General features: G+C 45.5%; 1 protein-coding gene across 1 annotated transcript in view; it reads left to right on the top strand.

Moving 5' to 3' along the window:
* The window catches only part of C6H7orf57 (chromosome 6 C7orf57 homolog), a 287295-nt gene that overhangs the window by 205831 nt on the left and 63115 nt on the right, over nt 1-18349 (top strand). Inside the window, exon 5 of the mRNA XM_075315021.1 lies at nt 1443-1608. Coding sequence (XP_075171136.1) covers nt 1443-1608 — 166 coding nt within the window. The remainder of the gene's footprint in view (nt 1-1442; nt 1609-18349) is intronic.

Raw genomic sequence — 18349 nt, 5'->3', positions numbered from 1 at the left:
TTTAAAGGGGGGAATATGTACAAGGGGGTTAGAAGTTCGTGACGCCACTCACGGTGCGTGGCAAGATGGAGTACCACCGCTGCTGTTGGGAGCGCCCGGTGGCGGTGGTATGGCAGCAAGGTGTTTAACCCCTCGGTGGCTAGGGGCTTTTGCCCCAGGGCCCAGTGATGGTAGGGAAGGGGTGCCGTTGGGGAGGAAGATGGTTTTCTGCGTAATCATTCAGTCCAAGAATACTGACACCGACAACTTGTAAACCAGAATTCTGAGCACCGCTGCAGCAGGGAGGGAGCACGCTTGGATCCATGCCCTTGGTGTTGCCTGTTAGCTTGTGACCTTTCCCGCTCACCCGTATGGCTAACGGAGTGAGCTTGCTCTCAGGGTTCACTCTTGGGATTTTCTGGACTATGTATTGGGAAAGTCCTATCCCCCTCGTTGCGCTAGTTCCCCGATTTTGGAGCAGGTGGAGGATAAATCTTGAAGACTTCACCCTCGTCGGGTAAATTATCAGTATGCGTGAAGCTACTTCCCGGCCTAGGGTCCACGTACCCCATCGTACCCTGGCCCCTGCCCGGAGATGGCTCAAGGCCGCCGGCTGCCCTTTTTGGCAGATCCGTGCCCCTTGACACGATCCCCTGCAACCGGGGTTCCAGCTCCTACCAGGCCCAGACCTGCCCTGACCCAATGAAGTGACGATTGAGTTATTACAGTACGCTCTTTGGATTCAACCATATGGTGATTGAAGGAGATGTGCTTAAAGAGCATTTACTGAGAGGGATATTTTTATCCATTTAATCTCTGATGGTTTTGAAATCCCTCAGCGTTTTGTGTGTGATGACCTCACTGTGTATTTTGTAAGGCCCAGACACAAAATAGCTGCACTGATAAGTTGTCAGTGTAGCGTCTCAAAAGGGCCAGTCCACGTTGAGCGGGGGCACCACTGCGCAATAATAGGGTGCCAACCTCCGCGGCCAGGTAGGGAGACACTAGGGAATTTTTTCCCGGGACCCTCCTGTGACCAGATATATACAGCAAGCGCTCTGTTTTTAATTTGCACTGTATTTATGTAATTTGATAATTAATAAAGTTTACTATTTTATGGGGTTTTTTTTCTTGATTTTGTTTAGTGTGCTTATGATACCCCGTGAAGCATCTTTTTGAGGTTTTTTGATTCAGATTGCACAATACCCTGTGACGACCTGACAGGCCAGGGCGTCACACATATTGCACCTGACAAGTTCACTTAAACATGTATAAGTGTGCCTGTAGCCCAACACTGCTATCTTCTCACACCAGAAATAGAGGAGACCACTTTACAACATGTTACCCTTGTAACAGTTATATAGTTATTAACCAGATCCCGATTGTATATTTATTATGCATTACCTTTTGTTATTATATGTTTATTAACCAGACTGTATATTTATTATATTTTACCATGTCAGTGCACCATTAAGAAACGTTCCAGACTATATGATTCATGAAGATTTTAGTGATGAAAGAAATGACCAAAAATATGAAATGAAAAGAGGCCCATATAATTTTGACCAGAAAACAATTTGGCAACGTGATCTGGCAGACCATGAAAAAGAGAATTATTGCGACAAAAAGGTAATTTATCTGGATTTTTATGTATAATTTATTGAATATTGCACAAATATACAATAAGCACGTAGGTAGTAGGCTGCAGTATATGAACCTGCTCTATATACAGCCCCTAATTGCAACAATCAGTAAGACCTCTGATCCCTGCTTTCTAACATTTTAGATGCCACAGTCAATAGAAAGGAGGGGTATGTTATGGGAACCTGGAGTTTACTGCAGGCTCCTATGCTCATCATCATTTTATTTCAGTTTAAGCCCTCAAGCTGCATAGGAGATAACTAAATTTACTGCAATACAGAAATTGTAGTTCTTTAAAAAAAAAAAAAAAAAAGAACATACAGTGGTGTGAAAAAGAGTTTGCCCCCTTCCTGATTTCTTATTCTTTCGCATGTTTGTCACTTACATATCTCAGATCACCAAACAAATGTAAATATTAGACAAAGATCACATAAGTAAACACAAAAGGCAGTTTATTAATGAAAATCTTTATGATTAAGTGAAGAAATCCAAACCTACAGGGCCCTGTGTGAAAAAAGGAATTGCTCCCTTAAAACATAAATTTACTGTGGTTTATCACATCTTTGGGAACCTGAGTTCAATTTCACTAGCCACACCCAGGCCTGGTTACTGCCACACCTGTTCTCTATCAAGAAATCACTTAAATAGGACCTGCCTGACAAAGCAAAGTAGATTAAAAGATCCTCAAAAGCTAGACATCATGCTACGATCCAAAAAAAATCAGGAAGAAATGAGAAACAGAGTAATTGAGATCCATCAGTCTTGTAAAGGGTATAAAGTCATTTCTGAAGCTTTGGGACTCCAGCGAAACACAGTGATTATCCACAAATGGCGAAAACATGGAATAGAGATGAACTTTCCCAGGAATGGCCTGCCATCCAAAACTACCCCAAGAGCGCAGCAACAACTCAAAAAACATCAAAGAGGTCACAAAAGACCTTACAATGATAGTGTTTGTGACTCCTCCATAGGAAAGAGATTAAATATAAATTCCTAAGGATGGCAGTCAGCGATAAGACCCAATATTCCTATAGTTCTGCAGCTAGATCTTTAAGGCAAAAAAAAACTTATTTTGCCTGGGGTTGGGCTAGAAAAAATATATATAGAAATAAACTCCTATATGTAAAAAATCTGCGCTGAACTAGGATATAACTGTATTTTTATTATTGCTATTGTTACTCCATAAATAGGAATAATAATTTCCGATTAAATGGTTATAAGATAATACATGAAATCACATAAATTTGCAGATTAATAAAATAGACGTGTCAGAAAAACTTCTAAAAAAAACTTCTAAAAATTCCCAAAAACGGTGTAGACCCCGGCCAGCAGCTACCACCTATTAATTGGAAAAATAATAAAACAGTTGTAGTGAAGAAGGGGTTGAACTTATTCTACAAATAAATTATAAATAAATGCAGGAACGTCCAAGAATTCCACAAAAATATGATCCGTTCTAATCTTATGCGATATAAAGAGTCTTTGATTTAATAAAGATTCACAGTAAAAGTTATTACACTGCAGTTCCTCTTAAATGCTTAGGGTATTTTTATAAACATGCGCTCCACATAAACACGGTGATTTTAAATCTTCCCGCACTCCTAGCGTGTTAACCCGCTGCGGTCACACAGGAGTATAGCAGGAATGCAACGATACACCTAGCGCCCGTGATGGGTGCCCGATGCAGGTTACCTGACAAACGGCCACCAGTCTGGAGACTCCAATGGCGATGCGGTCTCTGCGCTGTGTATATTCGTAGTGCCTGGTCACGACAATTTCAGCAGGGTTACACCAGATCTCCTCTGTATAAACTCCTAATGCCTGGAGATGAAGATACCGTCAAGGGTTGTATCAGGTCACGACTCCGCTCTGAGAAGGCAGACGGGTAGTTAGATTCCGGGGTTACAGGTCCTCCCAGAGCACAGATGCCAGAGCTATCTTGGGCGCCCACCCATTAAGCAAGTTTGAAATTTCAATGGATCAGACAATTAAGCTTTCACCGCAAGTATATATAAAATGTATGCTAAGCTAAATCAGACGCGTGTTTCGGGGGCATTAACGGTCCCCTTCCTCAAGGATAGCTAAGCCACTTAATTGGATCCTATTTATAGTAGGATTTGATTAAGGTCCATGGTCTTAATGAAGTGATAAATATAAAGTCCACATAAAAAACACACCTTAATACTTGGAGTACAGAAATGTTTCATATATAAATCCATGCACAAAAAGTTTTTCATAGTATAAAACTAAAGGTAAAAGATGCATAACCCTTTGCATACTTATGTAGTGAAATATATATGCACCCATACCATACCAATAAATCTGTACAAAAAAATGTACTATTTTTCCAAAATAGCAAAATAGTACAATAATACTTTCTAAAAAACATAATGATATTCAAGTGCAATTTAATGTATTTTTCGCTTTATAAGATGCACTTTTGTTCCCCCAAATTTTGGGGGAAAGTAAGGGGTGCGTCTTATAATCCGAATATACGGGGGGTGTATATACAGTTAGGTCCAGAAATATTTGGACAGTGACACAATTTTCGCGAGTTGGGCTCTGCATGCCACCACATTGGATTTGAAATGAAACCTCTACAACAGAATTCAAGTGCAGATTGTAACGTTTAATTTGAAGGTTTGAACAAAAATATCTGATAGAAATTGTAGGTATTGTACACATTTCTTTACAAACACTCCACATTTTAGGAGGTCAAAAGTAATTGGACAAATAAACCAAACCCAAACAAAATATTTTTATTTTCAATATTTTGTTGCGAATCCTTTGGAGGCAATCACTGCCTTAAGTCTGGAACCCATGGACATCACCAAACGCTGGGTTTCCTCCTTCTTAATGCTTTGCCAGGCCTTTACAGCCGCAGCCTTCAGGTCTTGCTTGTTTGTGGGTCTTTCCGTCTTAAGTCTGGATTTGAGCAAGTGAAATGCATGCTCAATTGGGTTAAGATCTGGTGATTGACTTGGCCATTGCAGAATGTTCCACTTTTTTGCACTCATGAACTCCTGGGTAGCTTTGGCTGTATGCTTGGGGTCATTGTCCATCTGTACTATGAAGCGCCGTCTGATCAACTTTGCAGCATTTGGCTGAATCTGGGCTGAAAGTATATCCCGGTACACTTCAGAATTCATCTGGCTACTCTTGTCTGCTGTTATGTCATCAATAAACACAAGTGACCCAGTGCCATTGAAAGCCATGCATGCCCATGCCATCACGTTGCCTCCACCATGTTTTACAGAGGATGAGGTGTGCCTTGGATCATGTGCCGTTCCCTTTCTTCTCCAAACGTTTTTCTTCCCATCATTCTGGTACAGGTTGATCTTTGTCTCATCTGTCCATAGAATACTTTTCCAGAACTGAGCTGGCTTCATGAGGTGTTTTTCAGCAAATTTAACTCTGGCCTGTCTATTTTTGGAATTGATGAATGGTTTGCATCTAGATGTGAACCCTTTGTATTTACTTTCATGGAGTCTTCTCTTTACTGTTGACTTAGAGACAGATACACCTACTTCACTGAGAGTGTTCTGGACTTCAGTTGATGTTGTGAACAGGTTCTTCTTCACCAAAGAAAGTATGCGGCGATCATCCACCACTGTTGTCATCCGTGGACGCCCAGGCCTTTTTGAGTTCCCAAGCTCACCAGTCAATTCCTTTTTTCTCAGAATGTACCCGACTGTTGATTTTGCTACTCCAAGCATGTCTGCTATCTCTCTGATGGATTTTTTCTTTTTTTTCAGCCTCAGGATGTTCTGCTTCACCTCAATTGAGAGTTCCTTAGACCACATGTTGTCTAGTCACAGCAACAGCTTCCAAATGCAAAACCACACACCTGTAATCAACCCCAGACCTTTTAACTACTTAATTGATTTCCCGTTAACGAGGGAGATGCCTTCAGAGTTAATTGCAGCCCTTAGAGTCCCTTGTTCAATTACTTTTGGTCCCTTTAAAAAGAGGAGTCTATGCATTACAGAGCTATGATTCCTAAACCCTTTCTCCGATTTGGATGTGAAAACTCTCATATTGCAGCTGGGAGTGTGCACTTTCAGCCCATATTATATATATAATTGTATTTCTGAACATGTTTTTGTAAACAGCTAAAATAACAAAACTTGTGTCACTGTCCAAATATTTCTGGACCTAACTGTATATATATATATATATATATATATATATATATATATATATATACACTAGAAGGTGGCCCGATTCTAACGCATCGGGTATTCTAGAATTTACGTATTGTGTAGTTAATGTATGATTTTGTTATATATATAGATGTTGTGTGTAGTTGCCAAGTGTTTGTGTAGGGCACTGTACATGTTCTGGGTGTTGTCTGGGTGGGGGTGTGTGAAAGTGGTGTTGTTTGTGTGTTGCATTGTTTGTGGAGCGCTGTGTGTCTGTAGCGTTGTGTGTGTGTGTGGTTCTGTGTGTGTTGCGCGGTTTGTGTGGGTGTGTGTGTGGGCTGCGTGTGTGTGTTTTAGGGGGAGGTATGTTTTGTGCAATGTGTGTGCCGCGGTGTTTGTGTGTTGTGTGTGTGCAGCATTGTCTGTGTGTGTGTGGGTGTCTGTGTAGGGTGGTGTTTGTGGTTCCCAGTGTGTGTGTGGTGTGTTGTGCGGTGCATGTGTGGCGGTGTGTGTGTGTTTTGGGGGGAGGTGTGCACCCCCCATCGTAGTCCACCCCCCATGCTGCACCCCCCATGCTGCACCCCCCATCGTGCTCCATCCCCCATGCTGCGCATCCCCCATCGTGCTCCATCCCCCATGCTGTGCACCCCCCATCGTGCTCCATCCCCCATGCTGCGCACCCCCCATCGTTCTCCATCCCCCATGCTGCGCACCCCCATCGTGCTCCATCCCCCATGCTGCGCACCCCCCATCGTGTTTCATCCCCCCATTCTGGGCACCCCCCATCGTGGTCCACCCCCCCATGCTGCACCCCCATCGTGATCCATCCCCCATGCTGCACCCCCCATCGTGATCCATCCCCCATGCTGCACTCCCCATTGTGCTCCATCCCCCATGCTGCGCACCCCCCCATCGTGCTCCATCCCCCATGCTGCGTACCCCCCATCGTGTTTCATCCCCCCATTCTGGGCACCCCCCATCGTGCTCTATCCTCCATGCTGCACCCCTCATCATGCTCCATCCCACATGCTGCACTCCCCATTATGCTCCATCCCCCATGCTGCACTCCCCATCGTGCTCCATCCCCCATGCTGCGCACCCCCCATCGTGTTTCATCCTCCCATTCTGGGCACCCCCCATCGTGCTCCATCCCCCATGCTGCGCACCCCCCATTCTGGACACCCCCCCATCGTGGTCCATCCCCCATGCTGCACCCTCCATCGTGCACCATCCCCCATGCTGCACTCCCCATCGTGCTCCATTCCCCATGCTGCGCACCCCTCAGAGAGGAGTATGATAGGAGGATTATAATAGAAGTATAATGGGAGGAGTTGTCCTGTGGGGAGGTGTACAGGTGCCCAACGTGTGCGGGTGGCGTGTCCGAGCGGGCATAGTTTGAGCGGGCGTGGCCGAGCGGGCATAGTGTGAGGGGGCGTGGCCGAGCGGGCATAGTGTGAGGGGGTGTGGCCTAGCGGGCATAGTGTGAGGGGCATGGCCTAGGGGGCATAGTGTGAGGGGGCGTGGCCTAGGGGGCATCGTGTGAGGGGGCGTGACCTAGCGGACATCACGTGCGGGGGGCGTGGCCTAGTGGACACCGTAAGCGGGGGCGTGGCCTAGCGGGCATCGTGTGCGGGGGTGTGGCCTAATGGGCATCGTGTGTGGGGTCGTGGCCTAGCGGGCATCGCGTGCGGGGGCGTGGCCTAGCGGGCATCGCATGCGGGGGGCGGGCCTAGCGGGCATCGCGTGCGGGGAGCGTGGCCTAGTGGGCATCGCGTGCTGGGGGCGGGGCCTGGTCAAACGGTTAATCCATGTGGGGGGCGGGGCCAGGCCGAGCCGAGCAGCCAATCCGTGTGGAGGGTGGGGCCAGGCCGAGCCCAGCGGCGAATCAGACGGTTGTCACTGCAAGGACACTGTTACGGTGATACAATTTTGGAGCAAGACAGACAGACAGACAGAATAAGGCAATTATATATATAGATATATTGAAGTATAACAAAATTTCTAGTTGTTGCAACGATAAGGTGAACCTGGAAGTCATGGGCAATAAAAGCCTGGAATCACGGATTATGTCCCTCGCGGAGAAGGAAATTAATTTATTTTGGACCGTGCAGTCATTAAGGTCGTATCAGGACAGTCAGCGTGTGCCACGAGGCTTACGAATTGTGAAACAAATTTCATTTTATCAGGATGATATTACCTTTAAAAGGGAATGGGACAATGCACAGCAAGAGTGCTCTATGAAATTTCTTCAGATTGTACTAGCTAAAAACAAGGAGGAGCATGCTAAAATAACTAGCGAACTTTTGAATCTAAGAAAGGAATTAGAAGACCGCATTACGGAGGATGCCTGGAAAATTTTCTTGACTAAATTAGATAAGAAATTATTACCACTACAAGCCCAAATAAAAGAAAGAAAAAGAGAAAAATATATTAGAGTATATATATATTAGATGGACTATGATAATCATCAAGTTTTCTCCTGGAACAAAACTCGGTCTTCGACTGTTAGGAGACCCTATCCAAGGAATTCCAACAGGAATATGAATAAAATGAAAAAAAAAGTGCATGGACCACGGATTCCGATTCCAGTGGGGGTGAGGAGTTCGTGGTCGGGCACAAAAAACCATTACCTGTTGCCGTCTCTCAGGCTCCCTCCTCATCTGCTGCCCCTTTAGAAAGCGGGTTAGGAGGGGTGGCAGACGGGGACAGAGAGGGAATACCCAATCCTGGGAAGCGAAAACAGGTGTCTTGGAGGACATAAAGAATCACGTATCACCAGACGGGGCTAATGCTCTGTCAGACGAGCTCATGGTTTCGGAAAAAAATGCTGAATGTGTCCATACTGTGTTTAATTTAACATCTTTTTCCCTTACAGCTGACATGTACTCCGTGCTCAGGAAGGGGTTAAATTTCTGCCTGCCTGAGAGCTTCAATCTAACTGATTTTCGGATAGATCTCTATAGGGGTTGCAGGAAACTGCACCTTAAAAAATACTATAGTACCCAGAAAAAAAGTACTCAACCATCCACAATAGGAGAGCTACAATGCCGGGTGGGCCCCCTTGGCTTCTTTGGAGGCCAGGGGGACACACCCGCATTGGAGAAAGACGTACATTTACTTCTCAGCTTGGCAAACCCTGTTCCTGATTTTGTAGACCCTGCGGTAAAAAACCTTGATTACACTCTTTCCAAAAGGGTCTAAAATCCACGTTTTTTCCTCCATCTACTCCGGGCAACAATATAGATTTATTCCAAGAATTGGTAATAAGAGACCTAGAGGCCCTCAGATACTCACCACCCGCAAGTAACTTAACCCAAAAGGAACTAAAGGCCCTCAAGATTTTGCAGAGCAATCAGGAGATAATAATCAGAAGGGCCGACAAGGGGGGCGCCATAGTCCTATTGACAAAAAAAGCATATCAAAACGAGTCTGAAAGACAACTAAATAATGCCAGTGTTTATAAAAAACCGTCTAGCGATCCGACCTGGCTATATGTAAAACAACTGAGAAGTTTTCTATTTAAATGGGTGGACAATAAAATTCTAACAAAAAGTACTGCAGAAAAATTATTACCTGTATACTCAAAGAAAGCACATTGGTATTATCTACCGAAAGTGCATAAAGACTCGGTTTCCCCCCCCCCCGGCCGCCCAATAATTTCGGGCATAGGATCTGTGACCGAACCCCTATCACAATACCTTGAATGGCTTCTGAAGCCATTGGCTAAAATGATTCCCTCTTATGTTAGGGATACAGGTGACTTTGCAGAAATGCTGGATGACTTTCAGTGGCAAAGTGGATTTCAGTTGGCATCTTTAGATATTGAGAGTCTGTACACCCGGATCCCACAGGATCTGGGTGTGCAGACTATCAAAAAAAGTCCTGACAAATTTTGGACCGGATCCCTCCCTTGTGACATTCGTGGCAGAGGCCTTTAATTTTGTATTAAGCCACAATGCTTTCACTTTTGGGGAGCAATGGTACTTGCAATGCGGGGGTACAGCGATGGGTACCCCCGCGGCTTGCATTTCTGCAAATTTGTTCTTAGGGGCCTTAGAAGATGATCTTATCTATGGTATTGGTAACCCCTTTCTCAAACACATAAAAAGATATGCAAGATATGTGGATGATGTGTTTCTGGTGTGGGATGGCACTGAGCTAGAGTTTGATCAATTTGTCATCTATTTGAATGACAGGAATACATTTAATATGCTCTTCACTAGTCAGTTTGGGGGCCAGGAACTAGTTTTCCTGGACGTCAAGCTGACAGTGAATGACGGGACCATCCTGAGGGAGGTCCATAGAAAACCCACAGCGGTTAACAACCTACTGCATTATGGCAGTGCTCATCCATCCCACACCAGAACCTCACTCCCTTATAGCCAATTCTTGCGTTTAAAAAGAGTCAATAACAAACCTCTTAGATTCAGGGAACAGGCCTCTGAACTGAAGACACAGTTACCTGAGTAGGGCTACCCATCCATGGTTATAGATGCTGCCCTAGATAGGGCCTCAACTGGGGCCACCAAGCAGAGTAATTCTGCCAATAAAACATCTAAACAAATGCCCAAAAAATTCCCCGTAGAAAGATGTGCCTTTAATTTCAGATATAATTCCATGTTTGACACTGTCAGATCCAGCATAAAAAAACATTGGCACCTGATAAAAAATGATAGGGATCTTCAAGAGCTAGCAAAGGAGGGCCCCCTAGTATCCAATAGAAGGTGTCAGAATCTGGGCGACCTACTGGTTAATAATAGGTTTGTATATACAAAAGAAAGAACCTGGTTGGATTGCAAAAAATTGAAGGGTAACTTTAGATGTGGGAATTGTCCCTTTTGCTCTGCTCACAAAACGGGGGACGTTATAAAAGTGGGATGTGAATATCTCAGGGTCAATGATTTCATATCATGTAAATCTACATATATAGTATACGCTATATTTTGCCCTTGTAATTTTTATTATATTGGACAAACGATTCGACCCCTGTACGTCAGGTTTAGAGAGCACTCAAAATCTATAATGTCAGGGATAGGCTCAGCACGCCTCATAAAACACATGCAAGAGTGTCATAACAGTAATCCTCGTTTAATGTCCTTTGCAGGGTTAATAAAAGTGAATCCCAGTAGCAGAGGTGGTGATACACACCGCTCACTACTGCAAAAAGAATCAAGACTAATCTTAGACCTAAACGCGATGGGACCGCTAGGTCTGAATGACAGGAACGATCTGTCTGTTTTTCTCTGATTAGAAAAAATTCTATCTCTATATATATAAAATTGGAATTTCTTGCCATGCTGTATGTCTCTCCTCTTTTCCCCCCTTTTTTCTTTTCTGACTATCGTTTTGATTCTTGTCTATTCCTCTAAGGCCCGTTTCACACGTCAGTGAAAAACATAGACGTTTTTCACTGGCGTGTAAAACACGCACATGTCCCTGCGTGTGCCGAAAATCACGGCACACGTGGGTTGTCTAAGTGCAATCCGGGCTCTGTTCTCCGTGGCCCGTGATTGCACTTAGAGATTTACTCACCTGCGCCCGCTCCCGCTGTCCATGGTTCTGATCGCTCCCTCGACGCAGCATCCGGCCGGTGGTGACCCCTGCAGGAGCTGCTTCCGGGTCGGCTGTGTCGCGCATAATGAATATGCGCGACAGTAATCAGCCGGCACAGAAGGAGCAGGGAGAACAGGCTGCAGAGGACATCGCTGGACGCCGGGTGAGTTAAAATGTTTTTTATTTTAAAAGCACGTTTTTTTCTGGCACGTGTTTCACGGACCACACCACTGCGTGGTCCGTGGAACATCAGTGATGCCAGAAAAAAATGGACATGTCTCCGTGCAGCAATCACGCACACGCGGGTACGCCGCACGGAGACACGTGCAGTGACAAATCACTGACGTGTGAGCAGACCCATTCATTATAATGGGTCTGCGTATGTCAGTGATTCTGGTACGTTTAAAAAAAAGCACAAACGTACCAGAATCACTGACGTGTGAAAGGGGCCTGACTGATCCGATTGACATGTGGTCTTATGGAAAAACAGTTCTTCCTTCTTCATGAGTATCAGCGTAATACTGAGACTTATTTTGACATTTATAGTGATATGTTTGTAATCTATCACTCATGAACAAATGTTTATGATGTACTTTTTTGAAAGAGATTTCATATGTTAATTCACCTGCTTTTTGCAACATCTAATTGTATATTTGCATTCTTTGCATTTTATATCACTTGCTGACGTAGTATCCACACGATCTGTTTTAAGAGGGCGGTACTGCATAGCAAATTGCACTGGACCCTTGGAAGCTAAAATTAGTTGTATGGCACGCCTCACCTCCCCCACCGCTTGTACCTGCATGTTAATGTGAAATAAAGACGGAACAACATTGAGATTCTTACGGAGTGTGACCTTCTTTCTTCCTTTGGATATATATATATATATATATATATACTGCAGGGTCCAGGGGAGGTGAGGGCAGCTCTGGAGCGGTGCTGGGCTATTGTGAAAGCTGCAGGAGGGAGCCTTTGATCTCCTGCTCCCGCTCATATAATATGCACTGCCGCTGTCCATCACCGTGGTGCTGAAACCGCACCGCGGTGATAGGCTGGGGCAGCGGTGCATATTATATGTGCCTGTGCCCCCCTTTGATGGCACATGATCCCCCCTGTGTTAAATATGGCCCCTATACTGCTGCCCATAGTAAAATAAAAAAAGCTTTACTTACCTCCAACGCTTATCTCCCGGTGTCTCTGCTGCCACTGTGATCAGGCACGCAGAGATGATATCACTCTGCTGTGCCGATCACATGACCGGCACCGAGAACCAGGAAGTGGAGGAAGAGCAGCAGCACGGAGGGAGACACGAGGAGGGACAGCGCTGAGAAGGTAAGGAAAGAGTGTTTTATTTTACTATGGGCAGCAGCATGGGGGCCATATCTAACACAGGGGAGATGTGCCATCTATAGTGGCCATGGGCAGCACACATGGGGGCCATATCTAACACAGGGTAGGTGTGCCATCTATAGGGGCCATGGGCAGCACAGAGGAACATGTGCAATCCATAGGGGGCCATGGGCAGCACAGGGGGACATGTGCCATAAATAGGGGACATGTGCCAGCAATAGGGGATGTGAGTCATCAATGGGGAACATGTGGCATCACTTGGGGATGTGTCCCAGCACAAGGGGGCTATATTCAATATAAGAGGCCATATCCAGATTAAGGGGGGCTAATTTTAGGATGGGGGGCTATGAGGGACATATACCCTATATGATTTGTTAGACGGACACTGGCATTATAAGATGGACCCCATTTAACATTAAAAAAAAAATTCTCTTTTCCTTCACCAAATTTGGGTGTGTGTTTTATAATCAGGTGCGTCTTATAAAGTGAAAAATACGGTAATTTGGACCTAGAACTATTTTTTTTCTCCCAAAAAATAATAAGATTACCAGTCTACAGTATATTAATAGGGTAGAAACAAATAAGATTAAATAAAGAAATGTCATATTCCAGCTCTCAGCTCTGAACATGTTTTTAATAAAATCACCTTCCCTCCAGTCCTTTATTACTTTCTGAATACCCCAGACTTAAGATCCCCTAAATGATCCTCCATATTTTGTTAAATAATGTTTGGATAAGGGATGTTTATTACATTTGTTCTTAATATTTCTAATATGTTCACCAATTCTTTTGCATAGGGGTCTTATAGTTCTCCCAATGTACCTTTTCAGGCAGGGATATTGAATGCAGTATATCACTCCTTTTCGTTTGACCGGTAATTAAGTCTCTAATAATTACTTCCTCTTGTCCTTTCAGAAAAAAAATTCTTGTTTCATTTTTTACATTTTTACAGTGCATTTTTTACATGGAAAATAACCTTTTATGTTACAAATACCTCCTTTGGCCTGTTGATTACTTGTACCTTTCTGTATAGTAAGTGCTACCAGGTTGCCTATATTATTGGCTTTTCTATAGGTGAATTTTGGACAGGGGGGAATAAGGTCTCAGGAGGCTGTGTCATGGCAGCAAACTCCTTCCAGTTCACGCTTTTCCCTTCTGGAACTGACAATTCAATATTCATTGTTTTGCTCGCCCACCGGCGCGTGTAATTGGTTGCAGCTAGACGCGCCCCACCCTGAGTCTCAGCGTGTCAGCTGACTGCAACCAATCACAGGCGGCAGGATGGCCGGTGGGCAGGGAAAGCAGTGCGAGTATCTGCGGGTCAGTATGATGAATGTGCATGTGTTTCACAAACACATGTGTCGCGCCCAGGGATATGGGGTACTCGGTCCCGGGCAGTGTCTCTCTTGGGAAAGTCACAGTGGTGGCCGTTGCCCGGTTCCATGCCCTGGACCCTTTTTGTAATGGGGTGTATTTACAGGGGATTTATGTTAGTGTTCATACGTTACGCCACTTGCGGTGTTGCGTCTATATATATGTGGACCTGCCGCTGCAAAATGTCTCTACTGGGGCTGGTGGTAATTGCAGCCTGGATGGTAGGCCATCCGCAAGAAGGGCCAGGCCCCAGAGGATGGGTGATATGAAGGGCGTCGGAAGAAGAGGTATAGTGCAACTGGTTTTTACTCACTGCTGGTTGATGGTAAGAGGGTACCCGAGGCCGGTTGGTTTCACCTTTGGGTGTCCTTTCGTCACAGCGCCAGTTTAGTACTCTGGTACCTTCTTTCCCTGCACTTCTCTCTGGTAAATGGGTCCCAGTGGCGTAGAGCAACTGGGGGTCCCCGTCCGGTGGTTTGTCCACTTCTGTCCGCCTGATGGTAGCGTGAAGTGGGGTTGGAGTCTCTGATGTCTGGTTCTCCCTTTGCTACTGAGTCTTCGGATTCTTAGGGTCAGCGAGGTCCTTGATGGTCCCCTCGCTGTGCAGGTGTTAACAGGTTGGCTTGAAGCTGTTTCCTGTCCTAGGGTCCTGGGTATCAGGTCACTGTTAACCCGAGTCAGGACGTCACTTCGCTTCCACCTTCACTCCTCTCCTGCTACTCTTGTCTGACTACTCTCCATAGTCTGCCCCTCCCATCTGGTCAACTAGTGGACTGGTCTGGCTCCACCTCTAGGCAGCCATCCATTGGTCTGACCCTAGCTAAGTAAAATTGTATGGGGGATTGTTGGGGAAAACCTGGGATTACCTGGGTTTTTGGTGTTACCGACACTGGTCTCCCGGGGCCCTAGGGGGTAGGCCCTGCATCCTTGTGGGGATGCAGAACCTTGTAACACCCTGATGGCTTCAGGGGCACTACATTCCCCCTTGATTAATTCCAGCACGTCCTCAGGCTGCAAGAGAAACTGGTTACACTTTTATTTTCAACAGATAAAACATTAACAAGTCTTCCTACGCAGGTGAGGTTCATCACTTTAACGTTTCAACTGGAGTACCCCTCCCTTCACCCACCAGCCAAAGATCCTTGTCCCAGAACCCTCTAAAGAGGCAGGTCACTGGTTACGTTAGTGACCAAGTCCGGACCATCTCTGTCCCGGACCTTTCCTGCATCTGGCCTCTCCTTGGTGGTGGTGATTAACAGGGTCCACTGATGGGTGTACTCTGGTGATCCACAACTGGTGCAACTTTGTACAGGTTAAGAGTTTTGGGCTGCTGCCAGTCCTGCAGCCTGGGGTCCATTTTTATCAAACATATGAAAAACTGGTAAACTTTTCAATTGTCCATTTTTAAGCATTTTTAAATCAACATTTACATTTTTACATTTTATTTTGAACATCTTATTTTCTGTACCTGAACGGAGGTTGACCTAGGTTGCTACGGATTGATCTAGGTAAACCTGGAGTGTCAACCTGTCTTTGTAGTGCTCTGGTATCTGGTCTCTGTGTCACTCTAGTGTCTCTAAGTGAACTAAGTGTTTGTCTGTCAGTTCTCAATCTATTTGTTTGATTGTATCTGAGTGTACTAGTGGTAGTCTCCTCTGGTGTTACTACAGCAGGTAGTTCTTCTGGAGCTAGGGTTACTTCTTCTTGAACAACTTCTTCCACTGGTTGTGGGAATGTAAGCACTGGTACAAGGATGGCTCCGTTGTATTGAGGCCAGTGCTCAGGAAAATCTCCAAGTTGTGTAAGGTTCTGCTTCCCATTGGTCTTCTAGTTTGTGAATTCTTCTCTTTCTTTTCAGTACTACTCCTGGTACGAAGGGAGCAGCTTTTGCTTTCTTGTTAAAGTCCTTTTCCTGTTTCTCTTGACTCTGGTTCAAGCTTTTCTGTACTGCGCTTGATGAGTAGTGTTCCAATCACTCTCTGATGAATCCAGTTCTGGCACGATGACTTTCTAAATCCACTGGTAGTCTACCAGGTCTCGCTCTCATGAGATAGGCTGGCGTACAGTGTGTTGAACTTACTGGGATGTTATTGTAGATATCCACTAGGTCTGGTAGCTTCCCAGGCCACAGTTTTCTTTCCTCTAGTGGAAGAGTGTTCAGCAATTCATTGATGATTTGATTCATTCTTTCACACATGCCATTGGTTTGTGCATGGTAAGGAGTGGTACGAATCCTCTTGCATCCGTACAGGTTGCAGAACTCTTGGAATATCTCAGCTTCAAATGCAGGTCCTTGGTCTGTTAATATCTGTTCAGGGTATCCATGTGGTCTGCAGAATTGCGCTTGAAAGGCTTTTGTTGCTGTTTTTGCTGTTAAATCTTTAACTGGGATGACCACTAAGAACCTGGAGTAATGATCCACTATTGTCAGGGCACAGGTGTAGCCCCTTCGACTGGGTGTCAGCTTCACGTGATCCAGGGCTACAAGCTCCAAAGGCTGTTTGGTAACAATGGGCTGCAGTGGTGCCTTTTGACTGTTGTGGTCCTTTCTTCTCAATGCACGGGGGCCACAGTTTCTGCACCAGTTTTCTATGGAGTTCCTCATTCCAGTCCTATAGAATCTTTCCCGCAGCAATGCTTCCAATTTCTTACAGCCAAACTGTCCTGCTCTATCATGGTAAGCTTCTAACACCATCTGGATGTGGCTTCTGGGTATTACCACTTGACACACTCTTTCATGAGTCTTTGGGTTGGTAACACTTCTGCATAGTTTACCTTGGATGCATAACCTACTTCTTTCTTTCCTTAATTGTTGAGCTTCAGGTGGAGCATCAGGTCCTAGGTGTGCATCTGGTTGAGTGATCAGTTCCTTGACCAACTTCACAGCAGGGTCACCGTCTTGGGTCTCTTTCCAACCATGATGAGGGAACAGGTTTAATTCAGCCTGTTGATGCTTGTTATAGTCTTGGTGGTACTGGGAGGCACTAGGGCGGTGGAAAGCTGGTAACTCGATTTCTTCCAACTCATCCACATCTTCTCCCTCCTCCGACATGTGAGGCATCCTGATAATGCATCTGCATTGGCATTCTTGCAACCAGCACGATTTTTGATGGAGAAATCATAATTTGCTAGTCGCGCCACCCACCGCTGCTCCAATGCACCCAATTTTGCTGTATTCAGGTGGGTCAGAGGGTTGTTATCCGTGAACACGGTAAACTTCGTGGCTGTCAGGTAATGTTTGAATCACTCTGTGACAGCCTAGACCAACGCCAGGAACTCCAACTTGAAGGAACTGTAATTCTCAGGGTTCCTCTCCGTAGGGCGAAGCTTCCTGCTTGCATAGGCAATCACTCTCTGCTTACCGTTCTGTACCTGGGACAACACAGCTTCTATGCCCACGTTGCTGGCATCTGTGTACAGCACAAAGGGTAGATTGTAGTCAGGGTATGCCAGAATCTCGTCACCAGTCAGGGCCAACTTCATGTCTGAAGAAGTTTTCTTCTCCCTCACCCCATTCAAATGGAAGACCAGAAGTTTTCCCCTTTTTGGTCTGACCCACCAGGAGTTCTTGTAAAGGCGCTGCCATCTTCGTGTAATCTTTAATGAACCTCCTGTAGTACCCTACCAGGCTCAGGAACTGACAAACTTCCTTGACAGTAGTTGGTCGTGGCCAGTTCTTGATGGCTGTCACCTTTTCTGGGTCTGGTGCCACTCCTTTTGCACTGACAATGTGTCCAAGGTATTGGACCCTGAGTTTCAACAGGTGACACTTTGATGGTTTCAACTTCATTCTAGACCTGGATAGTGCCTCGAATACCTCAGCCAGGTGTTCCAGATGATCCTCGTAGGTCTTCGAGTAGACGATCACGTCATCCAGGTAGAGCAGTACTGATTTGAAGTTTCGGTGTCCCAGACAACATTCCATCAACTTTTGAAACGTTGCAGGTGCGTTGCAGAGTCCAAACGGCATGCTGTTAACCCCTTAACGACCGCGGGCCGTAAAATTACGTCCTAAATGACATAATCTTACTGCCCGCGGTCCTCCGGCGGCAGCATGCCGCGATCGGCACACATCTCAGCTGATTTTCACAGCTGAGATGTATGCCTGCTAGGCACGAGCAGAATCGTTATCTGCTCGTGCCGATTAACCCCTTATATGGCGCTGTCAATACATGACAGCGCCATTATAAGCGCAATCGCGGTAAAGTTTTACTTACCGCCGAAACCGGAAGTCACGTGACGCGATCACGTGACTCCCGATAGTTGTCATGGTAGTACAGGGTCATGTGATGACTCCTGTACTACACATG

This window comes from Anomaloglossus baeobatrachus, chromosome 6 (genome assembly GCF_048569485.1).
Source record: "Anomaloglossus baeobatrachus isolate aAnoBae1 chromosome 6, aAnoBae1.hap1, whole genome shotgun sequence".
Lineage (NCBI taxonomy): Eukaryota > Metazoa > Chordata > Amphibia > Anura > Aromobatidae > Anomaloglossus > Anomaloglossus baeobatrachus.
Note: the sequence above shows the minus strand (reverse complement) of the source record. Positions and strands in the feature narration are given on the sequence as shown.